Source organism: Puma concolor, chromosome A1 (genome assembly GCF_028749965.1).
Source record: "Puma concolor isolate L17-30 chromosome A1, mPumCon1.1.hap2, whole genome shotgun sequence".
Taxonomy (NCBI): Eukaryota; Metazoa; Chordata; class Mammalia; order Carnivora; family Felidae; genus Puma; species Puma concolor.
In genome coordinates this window covers 78,712,548-78,727,860 of record NC_141667.1, presented here as the reverse complement: position 1 = coordinate 78,727,860, position 15,313 = coordinate 78,712,548, and the positions used below count along the sequence as shown (strand labels likewise).

At 35.9% G+C, this 15,313-nt stretch overlaps 1 protein-coding gene across 2 annotated transcripts in view; it reads left to right on the top strand.

Moving 5' to 3' along the window:
- Positions 1-14,881, top strand: part of FAM174A (family with sequence similarity 174 member A) — a 37,622-nt gene extending 22,741 nt beyond the window's left edge. The window contains exons 2-3 of one of the 2 annotated variants that reach the window (XM_025924170.2): positions 798-932; positions 14,233-14,881. In XM_025924170.2, the coding sequence (XP_025779955.1) occupies positions 798-932; positions 14,233-14,236 (139 nt within the window). In that variant the 3' untranslated portion in view covers positions 14,237-14,881. Of the gene's footprint in view, positions 1-797; positions 937-14,232 lie in introns of those variants that run through there. The other variant, XM_025924171.2, reaches the window with a different exon arrangement.
- The last annotated feature ends 432 nt before the right edge of the window (positions 14,882-15,313 follow it).

The following is a 15,313-nucleotide window of genomic DNA, read 5'->3' as shown; positions in this document are numbered from 1 at the left end:
GTCCTCTAAGGCAGTGGTTCTGAAACTTTAGCATGTATCATACTGACAAGAAGTGTTAAAATGTAGGGATCTTGGCCCCAAGTTCAAAGTTTCATATTCAGTAGGTCTGAATGGGCATGAGGATTTACACTTCTAATAAATTCCTAGATGATTATGATTCTGCTAGTCCAGGAAATGACACTTCAGGAACCACTGACTTGAGACAGTGGTTTTCAGCACATTGGAATAACTTGGAGAACTTTAACAAAATACTGATGCTTAGTTCCTCTCCTTGGAAAATCTGATTTAATTATGTGGAGATATGGACTAAGTGTGGAGCTTTTTAAAATACCCTAGGTGATTCTAATATGCAGCCAGGTTTGTAAGCTACTTAGTGTAGAATTTGAACATGTATCACATAGAGTTTCTTAGTGGGGCAGAAAATACCTAATCCTGCCCAATGGGAAGAAGGCATAGAGGAAGTAGGGAAAAGGCTGGAATAGAAAGCTTCGGTGAAAACATGGTACCCAAACTAAGGCTTAAAAGTTTATCTGTCTATACCATAAGCTTATTGAGAAGAGAATGTGTCAGACAGAAGAAATGGTACACAACATGTAGGATTAGGATAGATTTTGTTTCATAAATAATCCTAGGTAGTAGATCATTTCCATTTCTGAAACGTAGCCATTCTGATATTGAGTGCCTCGTATATCAGCAACAGAGGGATAATTTATTTTTCATTTATAATTACATATAAAATAAGGATCATTATGCCATATCCAAATAATTTTTATTTATTAATATGCTCTATTTAATAGGATGAGAAGAAGAAACCGAAAGACTAGGAGATATGGAGTTTTGGATACTAACATAGAAAACATGGAGTTGACACCTTTAGAACAAGATGATGAGGATGATGATAACACTTTGTTTGATGCCAATCATCCTCGAAGGTAAGTAAGTGTTGGACAGTTTCATTCCATGAATTAGGAGGCAAGTTCTTGATAAGTAAAGTGAAAAAATAAAGTAGAAAAAATACAGTATTTCATTTAGCAGTTTTTATCCTAACAGATTTTATTTAGTTCTATTTAATGAAGTTCTTTGTTTTACCCAACCAATAGATCACATGCACATTGCTTTGCTAAAATAGGTATAAACAGAATATCATCCCCACAAGAAATCTTCATTGTAGGTCTCCTTGTAGAGCTTTGTTCTTTCAGCTGCTACATGTAACATGTAGTAAGTCTGTGTGTGCGTATGTGCGTGAGAAAGAGAGAGAAAGAAAGAGAAATATTAATAAACTTGATTTTCTTTTTGCATTCTGAAAATATTTTGATTTTAGTCTGTTATTCTATTTGTAAATCATGTTTTTGTGCAAATTGTGGTATTAGTGGTCTGATAGTGTAGCTAATGGTCTGATATCTATTCTCAGATCTATTCTTGCTGTTAAGATGCTTCCTAAGAAGTTTGGATAAGCAGAGTTAACGGCTATGGACTTAGTTTCAAAGCAGATGGAATGAAGAAAGGAGGTAGTAAAAAAAATCCCTTCAATAGGGAAAGACATGTTGGAATAGAGAGGAGATTTTTTGGGCAAAAGAAAACTAGAGTCCAGATTTAGTTACAAATACCATGAGTACAGAAATCTTGGATTTTTATACATGTAAGGATGGGAGGATCAGCTTTGGCAGGACATAGGAGTGTGCAAGTTTTGTTTTTTGTTTGTTTGTTTTTTTTTTTTTTTTTGAGGGAAATGTGTAGTTTTATAATCTGCTAAAGAGTTTGGTATCAACCTGCTGTCAATGGGGAACCATTGGTGTTGTATGGAGTGTATGTAATCAGATAATCAGATACATGTTGTAGAAGAGTATGTCTTGTAGTAGTGGAGAAGGTGGACTAGAAGAGCTGAAGGATGGAGAGGGACAGAACCAAGGAATATAGGAGGCATGTAAAGGAGGGAATGATTTCCATGAGATGTAATTAGCTGTAGTTATCTTTTATTTTGTATCCTGCCTCACCACAGACCTTTCTCTAATACTTACACCACTCTTGTTGCCCACTTTTCATGAATTTTGTGTTCTATTAGGGAGCTAGACATTAGAGTTACATAAACAGTAAATACAGGGTGGTATGAGAACTTGTACTAGGGACATAGAACACTTAAGCAAAAACTAATGGTTCAGAAAAGCCTCTTAGACGTAATATGTTAATGGATACTGAAAAATGAGCAAAAATTAGCAACATTAAAGGTGGATGTAGAGGTGGGAGCTGGAGAGAGAACAGCAGGCACACAACACAAGAGGCAAAAGAGAATATAGAGTATTCAAGAATCTAAAAGAAGTTAAATAGATGCTGGGGTGCCTGGGTGGCTCAGTCAGTTAAGCATCCAACTCTTGATTTCAGCTCAATTGTGAGATTGAGCCCCATGTCAGGCTCCATGTTGAGCGCTGAGCCTGCTTAAGATCCTCCCTCTCTCTCTCTCTCTCTCTCTCTCTTCCTCTCTTCCCCCTTCCCCATCCCCCTCTGCCCTGATTGCTCACTCCCTCTCTCTAAAAAATAAAGTTTAAAAAGTAATAAAATATAACTAAAAGAAGTTAAATAGATGCTATGTTAATCTATGTGAGAATAAATGAATGAGTGAATAATTTTTGAGCTTTGAACGCAAAAGTAAGAGTGATGAGCAAGGAAGAACAAAGAATCAAAAGGCAGATCATGATCCATGACAATCAGTGAGAAATTATTCTACAGGTTATGAAAAGCCACTTAGAAAATTTTAAGATAGGAAACATAATCAAAGTTGTGTTTTGAAGATTACATAGATTGGAGGAAAGTAAGATAAGGAGTAAGGCAACCAGGAAGACCAGTTAGATGGTGCAAGTACATGGGGTGGCCAGTAGTAGAGTGATAGCAAGAGAAATGGAAAGGAGTTAATTATTCAAGAGCCTTTGAAAGGTATTAGGAACCAGATTTAGAAACTGTGTTTGGAGAGTTAAGGTGGGAGAAATGGTTATAATAATAGGAAACCATGTTTCAGGGGTAATTCTAATTATCAGTGATAATCTTTTATTTATTTTTTTATTATTATTTTTTAATGTTTTTATTTTTATTTTTGAGACAGAGAGAGACAAAGCATGAGCAGGGGAGGGACAGAAAGAGGGGGAGACACAGAATCTGAAGCAGGCTCCAGTCTCTGAGCTGTCAGCACAAAGCCCGATGCGGGGCTTGAACTCATGGAGTGTGAGATCATGACCTGAGCTGAAGTCGGATACTTAACCGACTGAGCCACCCAGGCACCCCAGTGATAATCTTTTACTACTATGTATGACTCCACTTATTTAAAAAAAGACGTAGAAAAAACTTTAATGTAGATATGTTTGATTAAAGTAGGGAGAACAGTAAATAAACAGTGCTTACATATTCATTCATTCATTCATTCATTCATTTATTGATCCAAGAAATGAATGATTGAGAAGCAATTTACACAGCAACTGTTTAGTGCCTAGCGCTGACCTGGGATACAATAGAGCAACAACAACAGAACAGAAAAAGAAAAAAAAATTCTAACTTTGTGAAGGTTAACTTCTAGTGACGAAAGGTTGAGATTGGGAGGTTGACAGTTCATTTTCATTTTTGTTTCTATATCTTTCTATGTTGATTTTTTTTTCCTCAAGAACATATATTTATGCACTACTTTAGGAAAAAAAAAACTTTTTGTTTGGGAATAATTTCAGAAAAGTCCTAAGAATAAAAATAGTACAAAGAATATCCTATTATTTTTTTTCAATGGTTTTTAATGTTTATTCTTGAGAGAAGGAGACAGAGCAAGAGCGGGGGAAGGGCAGAGAGAGAGGGAGGCGCAGAATCTGAAGCAGGCTCCAGGCTCTGAGCTGTCAGCACAGAGCCAGACGCGGGGCTCGAACTCACAAACTGTGAGATCATGACCTGAGCTGAAGTCAGACGCTTAACTGACTGAGCCACCCAGGCATCCCAGAATATCCTATTATTTTTAAATCTAGATTTACCTATTGTTCACATTTTACTTAAGAGACTCTTAACTAACTGTAGAGAACAAACTGATGGTTGCTGGAGGGAAGGTAGGCAGGGGATAGGCTAAGTGAGTGATGGGTATTAAGGAGGGCACTTGCTGTGATGAGCATCGGGTGTTGTACCTAAGTGATTAATCACTAATTTCCACTGCTGAAACCAATATTACATTATATGTTAACTAACTAGAATTTAAATAAAAACAACATATTTTACTACATTTCTTCTTTTGTGTTCTACCTCATAGTGTAGCTACAGAAAAATGCATCTCCCTCATTTTATGTTTACCTAATGTTCTGATGTTTCCTTGTAATTAGATCCAGGTTATACATTCTTACCTGAAGTACTTTCTCAGGCTATCATATCTGGAGACACACAATGTCCTTCTTTCCTTCATTAGCAGTAGTAATTTTGATGCACCTATCTAAAGTTTTGCCCAGTTTCTCTAGTATGTTACAATTTTTCCTCACTGCAACCAAGAAGATATTTTAAAATCCTGAAAATATTCTTTCTTTTTTAATTTTTTTTGCATTTATATATTTTTGATAGGCAGAGAGAGACAGAGCACAAGTTGGGGAGGGGCAGAGAGAGAAGGAGACACAGAATCCGAAGCAGGCTCCAGGCTCCGACCTGTCAGCCCAGGGCCCAACGCGGCCCAAACTCACAAACCGCGAGATCATGACCTGAGCCGAAGTCGGACGCTCAACCGACTGAGCCACCCAGGCGCCCCAGAAAATATTCTTATCAAAATTTTCCCCTAGGTTTAGCAGTCATTCGTCTTAATTCTTGCCAGATCTGATCTTCACTGTGATAGTCGCAAAGTAATGATTTTCCAACTTAAACATTTCCTTCATATTTACCAATTAGCATTGATACTATAGTGTAAGCAAGAGCTTTTCCTCGTTCCTTCTGCATTCATTTATCTAACTATTGACAGTATAGAATCATGATTCTTCTCTTGTTTCAGTGGTGTGTAATTCATTGTTGTACTTGCCAGTGGGAGCCTCTTCAAGCTGGCTTCTGTGTCCTTGTGATTTGCTCCCATTGTTTTTAAAGCACTTCCTTACTTTCTGGCCTAATAAGCTATTCCACGCTCATTTTGTATCTATCCTGCCGTAGTGATGGAATCAGCCATTTCTCCAAAGAGCTTTGGTTTCTGTTAGTGGCCCCTAAATGAGCTCTTTGTTACTAAAGTGTGTCCTTACTTCTTGGTCCTTTCAGCCATTAGGGCTATGAAATGTGTGGGCACACACACGCATGCCCATATAAACATGCGTATTCACATATATACATAAACTTTACATAGTATTACTTCATACCTCCCGTTCTATCATGCTGGTCTATCGGCACTGGGTTCTTTCTTGCCTTCTTCCTTTTCCATAGCTGCATTCTCTTTGTTCTGTCACGAGAATGACTTCCAACAATGTTCTGGATCCCAACAACATCAGCACATTTACTCAGTTGCTTATTCCTAAAATAATATTAATACAGTTTCAGAATTGCTTTACCTATGGCACTATGATAAACAAGCCAGCTAAGGTTTAGAGTTTGTTAGTTCTCTCTTTACAACCTCATCTTGCCCAAGACAGAATATATAGTTAGATATGTACGTGATTTGGCTTGGTTCTCTTTTCCTCCCCTCTTTAGTGTGATTATCATAATCACTTGAAATATAATTTAAGTCATTTGAGTTTGCTTTTTGTTTCAGATTTTTTCCTCCCCTTCCCATTTTCATTGGCATTTTTAATATGAAAAGTACTAACATGCTTCCAAAAGTAAAAACTATACACATTTTTTTTTTTTTAAATATACACACACATACACTCAGGAATAGCATTCCCTCTTATATTCTTTACATGTCATTTTCCCCACCTCACCCCTTTAGGTAATCAGTTTCGTTATTTTATGGTTTATCTACCCTGTGTTGTTTTTTTTTTTATAGAAGTTGGCAGAAATATGTATTTCTTATGCTTTCCTCTTTTTTACACAAAAGGTATAATATATGTTATTTTATACCTTTTTGTTGCTTTGTAATATCTCCTGTGAGTCATGCTTTATAAGTTCATAAAGATATTTTTCATTTTTAACACCTTCATAGTACCCCATGGTGTGTAGGTACCATGGTTTATTCAATCCATTGCCTATGCTTTGACATTTAGATAGTTTTAATTACTTTGCAATTACAAGTTATACTACGATGAATAACCTTGTGCATGTGCATTTTCAGAGTAAATTTCTAGTACTGAGATTATGGGTCAAAGAGTGTGAAAATCAGTTTTAACCATGAAAATATAAGACATCCCAGTGGACATAGCAAATTTCATGAATTTATTTTTTCATTAAGAGCAGTGATAAACTGCCTGTCATTTGTCCCCAAATACTCTACTAAGATATATGGTGGTGAACAAAATTAGACAAAAAAAAAAAAAAAAAAAAAAAAAGGCATCTTTATATAGTTAACAAGGTAGTAGGCCAGGAATACAGAACAAAGAAATCTTGACTAGACTTGAGATTCCCCTAATTGGTTTTTTTTTTGGTAAATTTTTAATGTTTATTTGTTTTTTTTTGAGAGAGAGACAGAGTGTGAATGGGGAGAGGGGCAGAGAGAGGGAGGCACAGAATCAGAAGCAGGCTCCAGGTACTGAGCTGTCAGCACAGAGCCCGATGTGGGGCTCGAACTCACAAACCACGAGATCATGACCTGAGCCGAAGTCGGAGGCTTAACCCACTGAGCCACCCAGGCCCCCCCACCCTTTTTTTTTTAATGTTTTAATTTAATGTTTTAATGTTTTAATTTACTATTGAGAGACAGAGAGAGAGAGAGAGAGCATGAGCATGGGAGGGGCAGAGACAGGAGGAGACACAGAATCCAAAGCAGGCTCCAGGCTCTGAGCTGTCAGCACAGAGCCCAACACAGGGCTCGAACTCACAAACTGTGAGATCATGACCTGAGCTGAAGTCGGACGCTTAACGACTGAGCTACCCAGGAACCCCTCACCTAATTGCTTTTTGACCTTGGCACAATCAGGGGTAATGTTCTTCACTAGGCTAGAGCTACTTTTGCAAAATGAGCAATGAGATGGATATTTCCATACACCAAGAAGCAAACATCAAACCATTATTCTATTCTCCCTTTTTATTCCTTTTCAAACAATATTAAGCATCATTTAAATAACACCTACACTGATTCTAGACCTCTGCTTTGAATTTTTTCATAGTCTGTACAGTTACAGACCCTTTTTTTGAAATGTCTTTCACTTTGGGGAAGGTGGACACATTTCTACTTTGTGACTAGCTATGTGTTTATATTCCTGTTACCTTCTGTAGTTCAGAGATTATTGTCTGTAATGAGATACACAGTCCAAACTCTGCTACTTCATTTGAAGCTGATTCAATGAGCAAAGCTCTGATCTTCTAATGTTGGTGTTAGAAATTAAACATGCATAAACATGAATAATTCCATCAATTTAGTCAACATTTCATATTTATCTTGTGGGAAAGATACATACAGATCTCATTGTGACTGACTTTAGTAACAGATAATCAGGGTTGATACCATTTGCTTCTCCCATTAAAAAGAGGGGAGGGGCACCAATGTGGCTCAGTCAGAGATCCAACTCTTGATTTTGGCTCAGGTCATGATCTCATGGGATTCCTGAGATCAATCTCTCTCTCTCTCTCTCTCTCTCTCTCTCTCTCTGCCCCTCCCCCGCCCACGCACTCTTGCTCTCTCAAAACAAACAAATACACTTTTAAAAAGTTAATATAGAGGGAAAATTAGTACTTCTGTGGAGAGTGTATTATAAGGTCATTTTAGACCCTAAAAGAGGACGTTCACCAAAGACTTACCTGAAGTCCTACTGTATAAATGATAGAAGAAATCAAGGGAATGGATGATATTGGTAGAAATGTCTTTAGAGGGATAAGATAAGGGATATTATCAATGAACCCAGTGGGGAGCCTGGACTGAGTGGGGTCAGAGAACTACAATAGGAGCAATTACAATAGTCATTTGTTAGTAGGTACCTACTTTACCTACTTTAGTGGAGGATATAGCAGACACTGTACTGGGTTCCTTACATGTACTATGAAATCATCAAGACAGTCTTGCAAAGTAGTTGCTGTTGGTCTTTTTTTTTTTTAATGTTTATTTATTTTTTGAGAAAGAGAGCATAAGCGGGGGAGGGACAGGGAGAGAGGGAGACTCAGAATCCAAAGCAGGCTCCAAGCTTTGAGCTGATAGTGCAGAGCCTGATGTGGGGCTCAAACCCATAAACCATGAGATCATGACCTGAGCTGAAGTCCAAGGCTTAACAGACTGAGCCACCCAGGCACTGCCATCCCCCACTCCCACATTGGTCTTATTTTAAAGATTAGGATGTTTGAGTCTCAGAGAGTTTAAATAATAGGTTTCTCTTCCTACTGTAACCTAATTCCATTTTTTAAATATTTACTTGATTTATACCTTTATAATAAAGAGAATAATTCTAAATTCTCTTCATTCTGTCTTTTATATCAGCACTTGCTATCACTCTTTATTTTGCAAACGAGGACCCTAAAAATAAGGAATGTAAATATTATGATATGCCTACATTGCCAACTGCAGTGCAGAATCATATTAGTCTTAGAGTATAACTGCTAGTAATTCTTGTGGGATCAGCTCTTACTGATGCTGCCTTCATTGTTTAAGTTCTTTCTAAAATTAGTTCCTTTTTATTTTCCAGATTCTATCCACAAAATAACAGGAAGCAAGTTATTTCCAGAGAGGCAAATGAATTTCCTTGCTTAGAATTTTATCACAGCCTCAAACTATCTTTTTGTAGTCAGCTCTTTCTGAGAGGAGTGTTTTTACTTTGGTTTTTAATACATCAGAATTTTAATGTTTGTTGTTGGTAGGATTTGGGGTAGTTATTTTCACTGTTTCTTTGTATTAGATGGAACCATATGAAACTGCCAATATATGGTTTCATCTAAGTTTATTCAAGGAAATTTATTATTTCACATAATAGTATGTCACAGGGTTAACTCTGGACACAGTACATTAAGACTGTGGCTTCTTTTCTTTGCAGTCCCCTTGGTTTTGCATATCTTCATGTGTTGGCTTTATTTTCAGGCTGATAATAGGACGGTGCCAGCAGTTTCTACAATCATATCTAGAATGGCACTTTCAGTGGAAGTTAGCGACTTGCTGTCTTGTATCCCTTTCTTAGGAATGAGAAAAGTTTCCCCAGAAATTCTAAGTAAGGTTGTTTTTGTTTTTGCTTTCCATATCACTGGTCATGTGGCCATTTCTAAACTAAACTCCTGGGAAGGAAAATGGAAGTACCATAATTAGGTAAGAATTATCATTTGCGTTCCAGTGGATATTGCAGAGTTATCCAGCAGTGTCCTCATATGTAGTACTTTAAACATTAATATTAATATGGTGAAATTGGGAAAATATATGAATGGGAAAAAAAGTAACTTGAGCAACTTGGTTAATATAACTTCTCTTGAATTTACTATCGATATCCTAATTTTGTAAATGAGAGGTGATTTCTTATGTTTGGTTACTATAATTTTTTGCACAAAGAAATCACAAAACTAAAAAGCAAATGTCGGTTTTTAAGTGTTGTGTAGGATGTTTCAGCCCTCTTGCGTAGAAAAACTGTTGAGGAATCAGCATATAATGACTAAAAAGTCCCTTTTTCCTCAAAGAAAAATATTGGAAACAAATACTCATAACCAGTCCCCAAAACAGTTTAAAACAATGTACAACAAATGGGAACAATACTTTCTTGCTATTCTGTTTGATTTCCACCAAACATTAAAATAACCAGTAGTATTTTATAATGATGTACACCACAGGACAGTTTAACAGGCTTGGTAGCAGCTTCTAAAAGCTGGCACTTACATCACTTCAAGGCTGTTTTAGTCATTTTTATCAAGTATGTATTTTTTTTTTTTAATGTATGCCATTTATTGTCAAATTGGTTTCCATACAACACCCAGTGCTCATCCCAAAAGATGCCTTCTTCAATGCCCATCACCTACCCTTCCCTCCCTCCCCACCCCCCAATCAACCCTCAGTTTGTTCTCAGTTTTTAAGAGTCTTATGCTTTGGCTCTCTCCCACTCTAACCTCTATTTTTTCAAGTATGTAATTTTTAAAACCCTAAATTTGCTTCTTAGCTACTTCTATTCTGCTTCATTAAATTTAATATATATGTCTTCATTACATTTGTGCTCAATGTTACTTGACCACAAAATATTTTTTTCATATTAACATCACTATATCAGAATTAGAAAGCAGATTTGATATATAAGTATTTAACCAGAAACACTCATTAAGAAGGTCTTATTCAGTTACCAATTTGAAAATAGTTCTAATTCCTAAAACACTACTTTCACTGTGAAACATATTATCAGAATAAACACTAAGAGTATTCAAAGTAAATAGAATATAAGAGTATGTCAAAGTACTAATGTTTATTTTAGATAAAAATTGGTAATGTTACGTTTAGTCTGTACTTTATCCATTTAAAGGGTACTATGCAACTTTGTCATTATTTAAATGATAAAAGTAATAATTAATAAAAGGTAATAAAAGAGAGCCTTAATGTTTTTTTTTTTTTTAATGTTTATTTATTTTTGAGAGAGACAGACACAGAGTGTGAGCAGGGGAGGGGTAGAGATGGGGAGACACAGAATCTGAAGCAGGCTCCAGGCTCTGAGCTGGCAGCACAGAGCCTGATGTGGGGCTCAAACTCACGATTAGTGGGATCATGACCTGAGCTGAAGTCAGACACTCAACCGACTGAGCCACCCAGGTGCCCCAAGAACATGAATTATTTGTATGTTATTTTAACAAATGTTATGTAACATCAGATTTTTTGGTAATGCCCTTTCTCATCTCATTGCATGATCTGGAGTTATCCTATTTAATTTGATAGCTACTAACCACATGTGACTCGTACATTTGAATTTGACTAGTGTGACTAAGAAACTGAAGTTTTAATTTTACTGGATTTTAACTAATTGAAATTACAGTTAAATTGCCAGATGTGACTAGTGGCTGTTGGACAGAACAGACCTAGAGCAAAAATGTTTGCTTGATCTGGTTTAAATTAATTCTATTAAATGAACACTTCTACAACAGTTAAATCACAAATTTCTGTCCATATAGCAGTTGATCCATTTAATGAAATGCTTGCTGCTTTTGTTCAGGATTTATACCCCGCTGTGACTGTTTGGATTGTAGTCCCAGATTGAGATAGACAGATATGGGAGGCAAAGCATAGCTACCCCATGAGGCTGATGTGCCTGAATGGGGTTAAAGACAATATAGGGACAAAGAGCTCAAGTTTATGGACAGAAAAGTTATAAACACAATTATTAAGTCATTAACCTTTCCTAGTGTTCTCAGATATTATTCATTCTTCCAGATCCATAGATACTGTATCTTCTTTAAAAGAATTTGGGAGGAAAAACAAAACAAACAAACCAAAAAAAAAACAAAAACAGGCATCTAATATTTGCAAATTTATTTAAATGAATAAAGAGTAACAATACTCTTGACTGCACTAAGACATTTTTTTTAACTTGATTTGGATTTGTAGCTGTTTTGATAGTTTAAGATTTTCTGAGGTAGCTTTTAAGTTGTCCTTGAAAATACTGACTTTTTTTTATTATTGCATCATTTTGTAATATGAAGAGACAAAACATTCTTGAGGTTTGAAAAGTACTCAAACTGAGGTTTCCATAAAAATTATTAAAAACTGCACAGTTGCTTTACCTCATAGAAGAGCATGGTGATTTTTTTTATTGTGTTAAGAATACATGAGCTCTACTTTCTTAAATTTTTAGGTACACAATACAATATTATTAACTATAGGTGCAACGCTGTATGACAAATATCTAGAACTTACTCATCTTGCATAACTGAAATTTTATACCCATAGAATAGCAATTCTGCATTTCATTCTCCCTCAGCCCCCAACAACCACCATTCTACTCTCTGCTTCTCTATGATTGACTATTTTCTACAACTTTTTTACTTTTCCCTATTTTAATAAAGAACATAAAATAGCAGAAGTTTTTCTGAATTCAAGAGTTTCTGTCATGTCATAAGAAATCTGTAGTAGTTGGCTCCTGACATTGACTCAATGGCTGTTTGATCAGAGTCTAAATTTATGCACTTTTCTCCAGCCTTTCCTCATGCTTGTCTTATCCTGGTTATATGACTGCTGTAATTTCAGCCACCACATCTGTGTTTCGGGTGACAAGAGGGTGGTAGGCAATAACCCACCCCACCTCAGTCTCTTTATCAGAAAGTCAAAATTTCTCAGAACTATATTCTTCCCAATACACCTCCACCCCCTTTTACTAGCAAAAACAAAGACAAAAATGAGTCAATATTTTTATCAGCAAACAAAAAGTAGATTAGTGTTAAATACACAGCTTATAATATGTCACCCTAACTATTCAAGATGTTTTCTGAAGGTTAAATTCGGCAGCTAGTAAGAGAAATATTTGGGTTTGGAGGTCACAGAATGAATGTATGTGTTTTAAGGAATTATCGTTCACGAGTAGCTGTTTTGCAGAGCAGTATGAGTAGGAATCCAATGTAAACAGAGTAGCTTTTTGTGTATGTGTGTGCAGTGGGAATTCTGTCAATAGAACGATAGAGCAGCTAATCTAATCTGATATAATCTTTAAACTTCTGTGACTAAATCCTCATGACTGAGGAGTGCTGTGGTAAAATAAGGAGCAACAGAATATGATTATGTAGACTGAAATGCTTCTTGAGCTTCTGTCATTAATAACTGAATCTCCTTAATTCTGTTTTGTGAATCTTGGCTTTTCTTCCTTACCATGTCACCTGACAAATAGTGTGATTGGTCTGCATCTCTCAACTCTTTCCCAGCTCTTGGACTCTTATTATAATAGTTTTCTGTTTTCATCCTGAAGGTTTCCATAAAAAGACATTCTTAAATTCTTGGAAACTGTTTTATCTCATTCTTTTTTAAAAAGCTTTAATAAGCAGATTTTTTTTGTTTATTTATTTATTTTTGAGGAGAGAGAGCATGAACAGGGGAGGGGCAGAGAGAGAGAGAGAGGGAGAAAGAGAATCTCAAGCAGGCTCCACAGTGTCAATGCAGAGGCTAATGCAGGGCTCGAATTCACGAACTATGAGATCATGACCTGAGCTGAAACCAAGAGTCAGATGTTTAACCGACTGAGCCACCCAGGTGCCCCTGTTTTATCCCATTTTCTTTACTTTTTTTTTTAATTTTTAAAAATTTTTTTAAATTAAGTTTATGTCTTTATTTTGAGAGAGAGAGAGAGTGAGCAAGTGGGGAAGGGGCAGGGGGAGCAAGAGAGAGAGGGGGAGAGGGTGGGAGAGAGAGAGAGAGAGAGAGAGAAGAGAGAGAGAGAGAGAGAGAGAGAGAGAGAGAGAGAGAGAGAGAGAGAGAACCCCAAGCAGGCTCCTCACTACTAGTGCAGAGCCCACTGCGGGGCTTGAACTCATGAACCAGATCATGACCTGACCTGAAGTTGGATGCTTAACTGACTGAGCTACCCAGGCATCCCTGTTTTATGCCATTCTTAAGAAGAAGAACTTATCCAGTAAATAATTGACCAAGATGGTATTAGAATTCAGACTTCCTTTCTAGGCCAGGTTTTTTGTCCTCTGAGTGATTTCTGCCCTTTATTTGTGGTTCTATAACAAGAGCAGGGAATAATGTTTATTATTTTTCTCTTTTTTTCTTTTTTGTCATCACCATCTTCCCCAGTATCAAGCATTCTTTCTGGCAGATAATAGCTCGGTATATGTTTGGTGATGTATTTAAGTACTAAACTTAGCACACATACCTGAATAGGTTGCAGGCCCTGTTTTAAATAAATCAAAGCATTAAGTATTATGGTCACTCCTGTTTTCACATGAGACTATATATTTGAAATAGATTTGCCTGTACTTCTTCTACATGTCACTACCATATAAAATCTCTTTGGAAATGTTAGAATTATAATTCAAAAGATAGGGTCTGATTTAATTAATATAGGCAAAATAATCGTTTGTTTTATTCAGTGCCATTCATTGTAATTCCCTTACATTAAATACTTTCATTACCTTCCTGCCAGGCCAAATCTTTGGGGATATTTTAAAATGTGTTCAAGTTTATTCCAGGATGAACATTTATAGTTTTTGTTTTTGTTTTGTTTTTTGCAGATAAGAATGTGCCTTTTGATGAAAGGACTTCATCTTTCTACAATGAAGAGCAGAATTTCTATGTTTAAGGAATAAGAAGCCAATTTATCACTAGGGGCGGGGTATTTAAGTTATATATATTATAACAACCTTTAATTTGTTGTTGCAATAAATACTGTATCATTTTGTTACGTCTTTGAATGTACAGAAGTGCTCTTAATGGGCTCACAGTTGTTGGGAGTGAACTGCACTATAGTAGAAATCTGTGTGAAAATTACTTTAAAGCAGGGTGTTTTCTGATCAGTTATTGTTTCTTGCTTACCATATTGTTGTAAACAATTTTATATAGTAATCAGTTAATGTTTTGTTTTTTTGTGGGTTTTGGGGGGGACTGTTTTGGGGAGGATTTTTGCCTTTTTTTTTTCTTGATAAAACTATAAATCCCAACAACCAACTGGTGTGTAAAAATAATTTAAAATTTCTTTACCAAGATGTATTTCCCATTTTTTTGGGAAAAAGAAGCCAAATTTATTACTTTGCATTTGTGTTTTTTTGTAAATTAATAAATGTCTGAGTTGTTTGCAAAACAAGAAATGATGTAAAAATTCTTTTAACATGGTACAGACAGAATATGTTTACAGAATAAATCCAAAGACTATAGAATTGTATATTAATATATACATATTATATGGTTTCTAGAAAAATCTTTCAAAAAAGATTATTTTATTGAGCAACTTGTTAAGATACCTTCTTTGATTAGATATTTTAGAAAAATGTGAATTTCAAGGCCATTTTATTTATTTACAGTATTGTGAAAGAAGTAATGACAAAACATTCCAGTCATATATTTTGGTGCAGGAGAAAAAGGAATTAAAGTAAGTGCATAAACTTTGGAGTCAGACAGACCTGAATACAGAGACTGACTTTATTAACTCTAAGCTATTTAACCCTGTTGGGCTTCAGTTTTCCACATTCTAAAACTTAGAAAGGAACTTACAGGAAAAGCATGGGTCACAAATTTAGTTGCTGATATGGGCCAGGGAGGTAAATTAAATATGTGTCTGTCTATCAGGATAGTCTAAGTTGTTTAGTAGTAACAGAT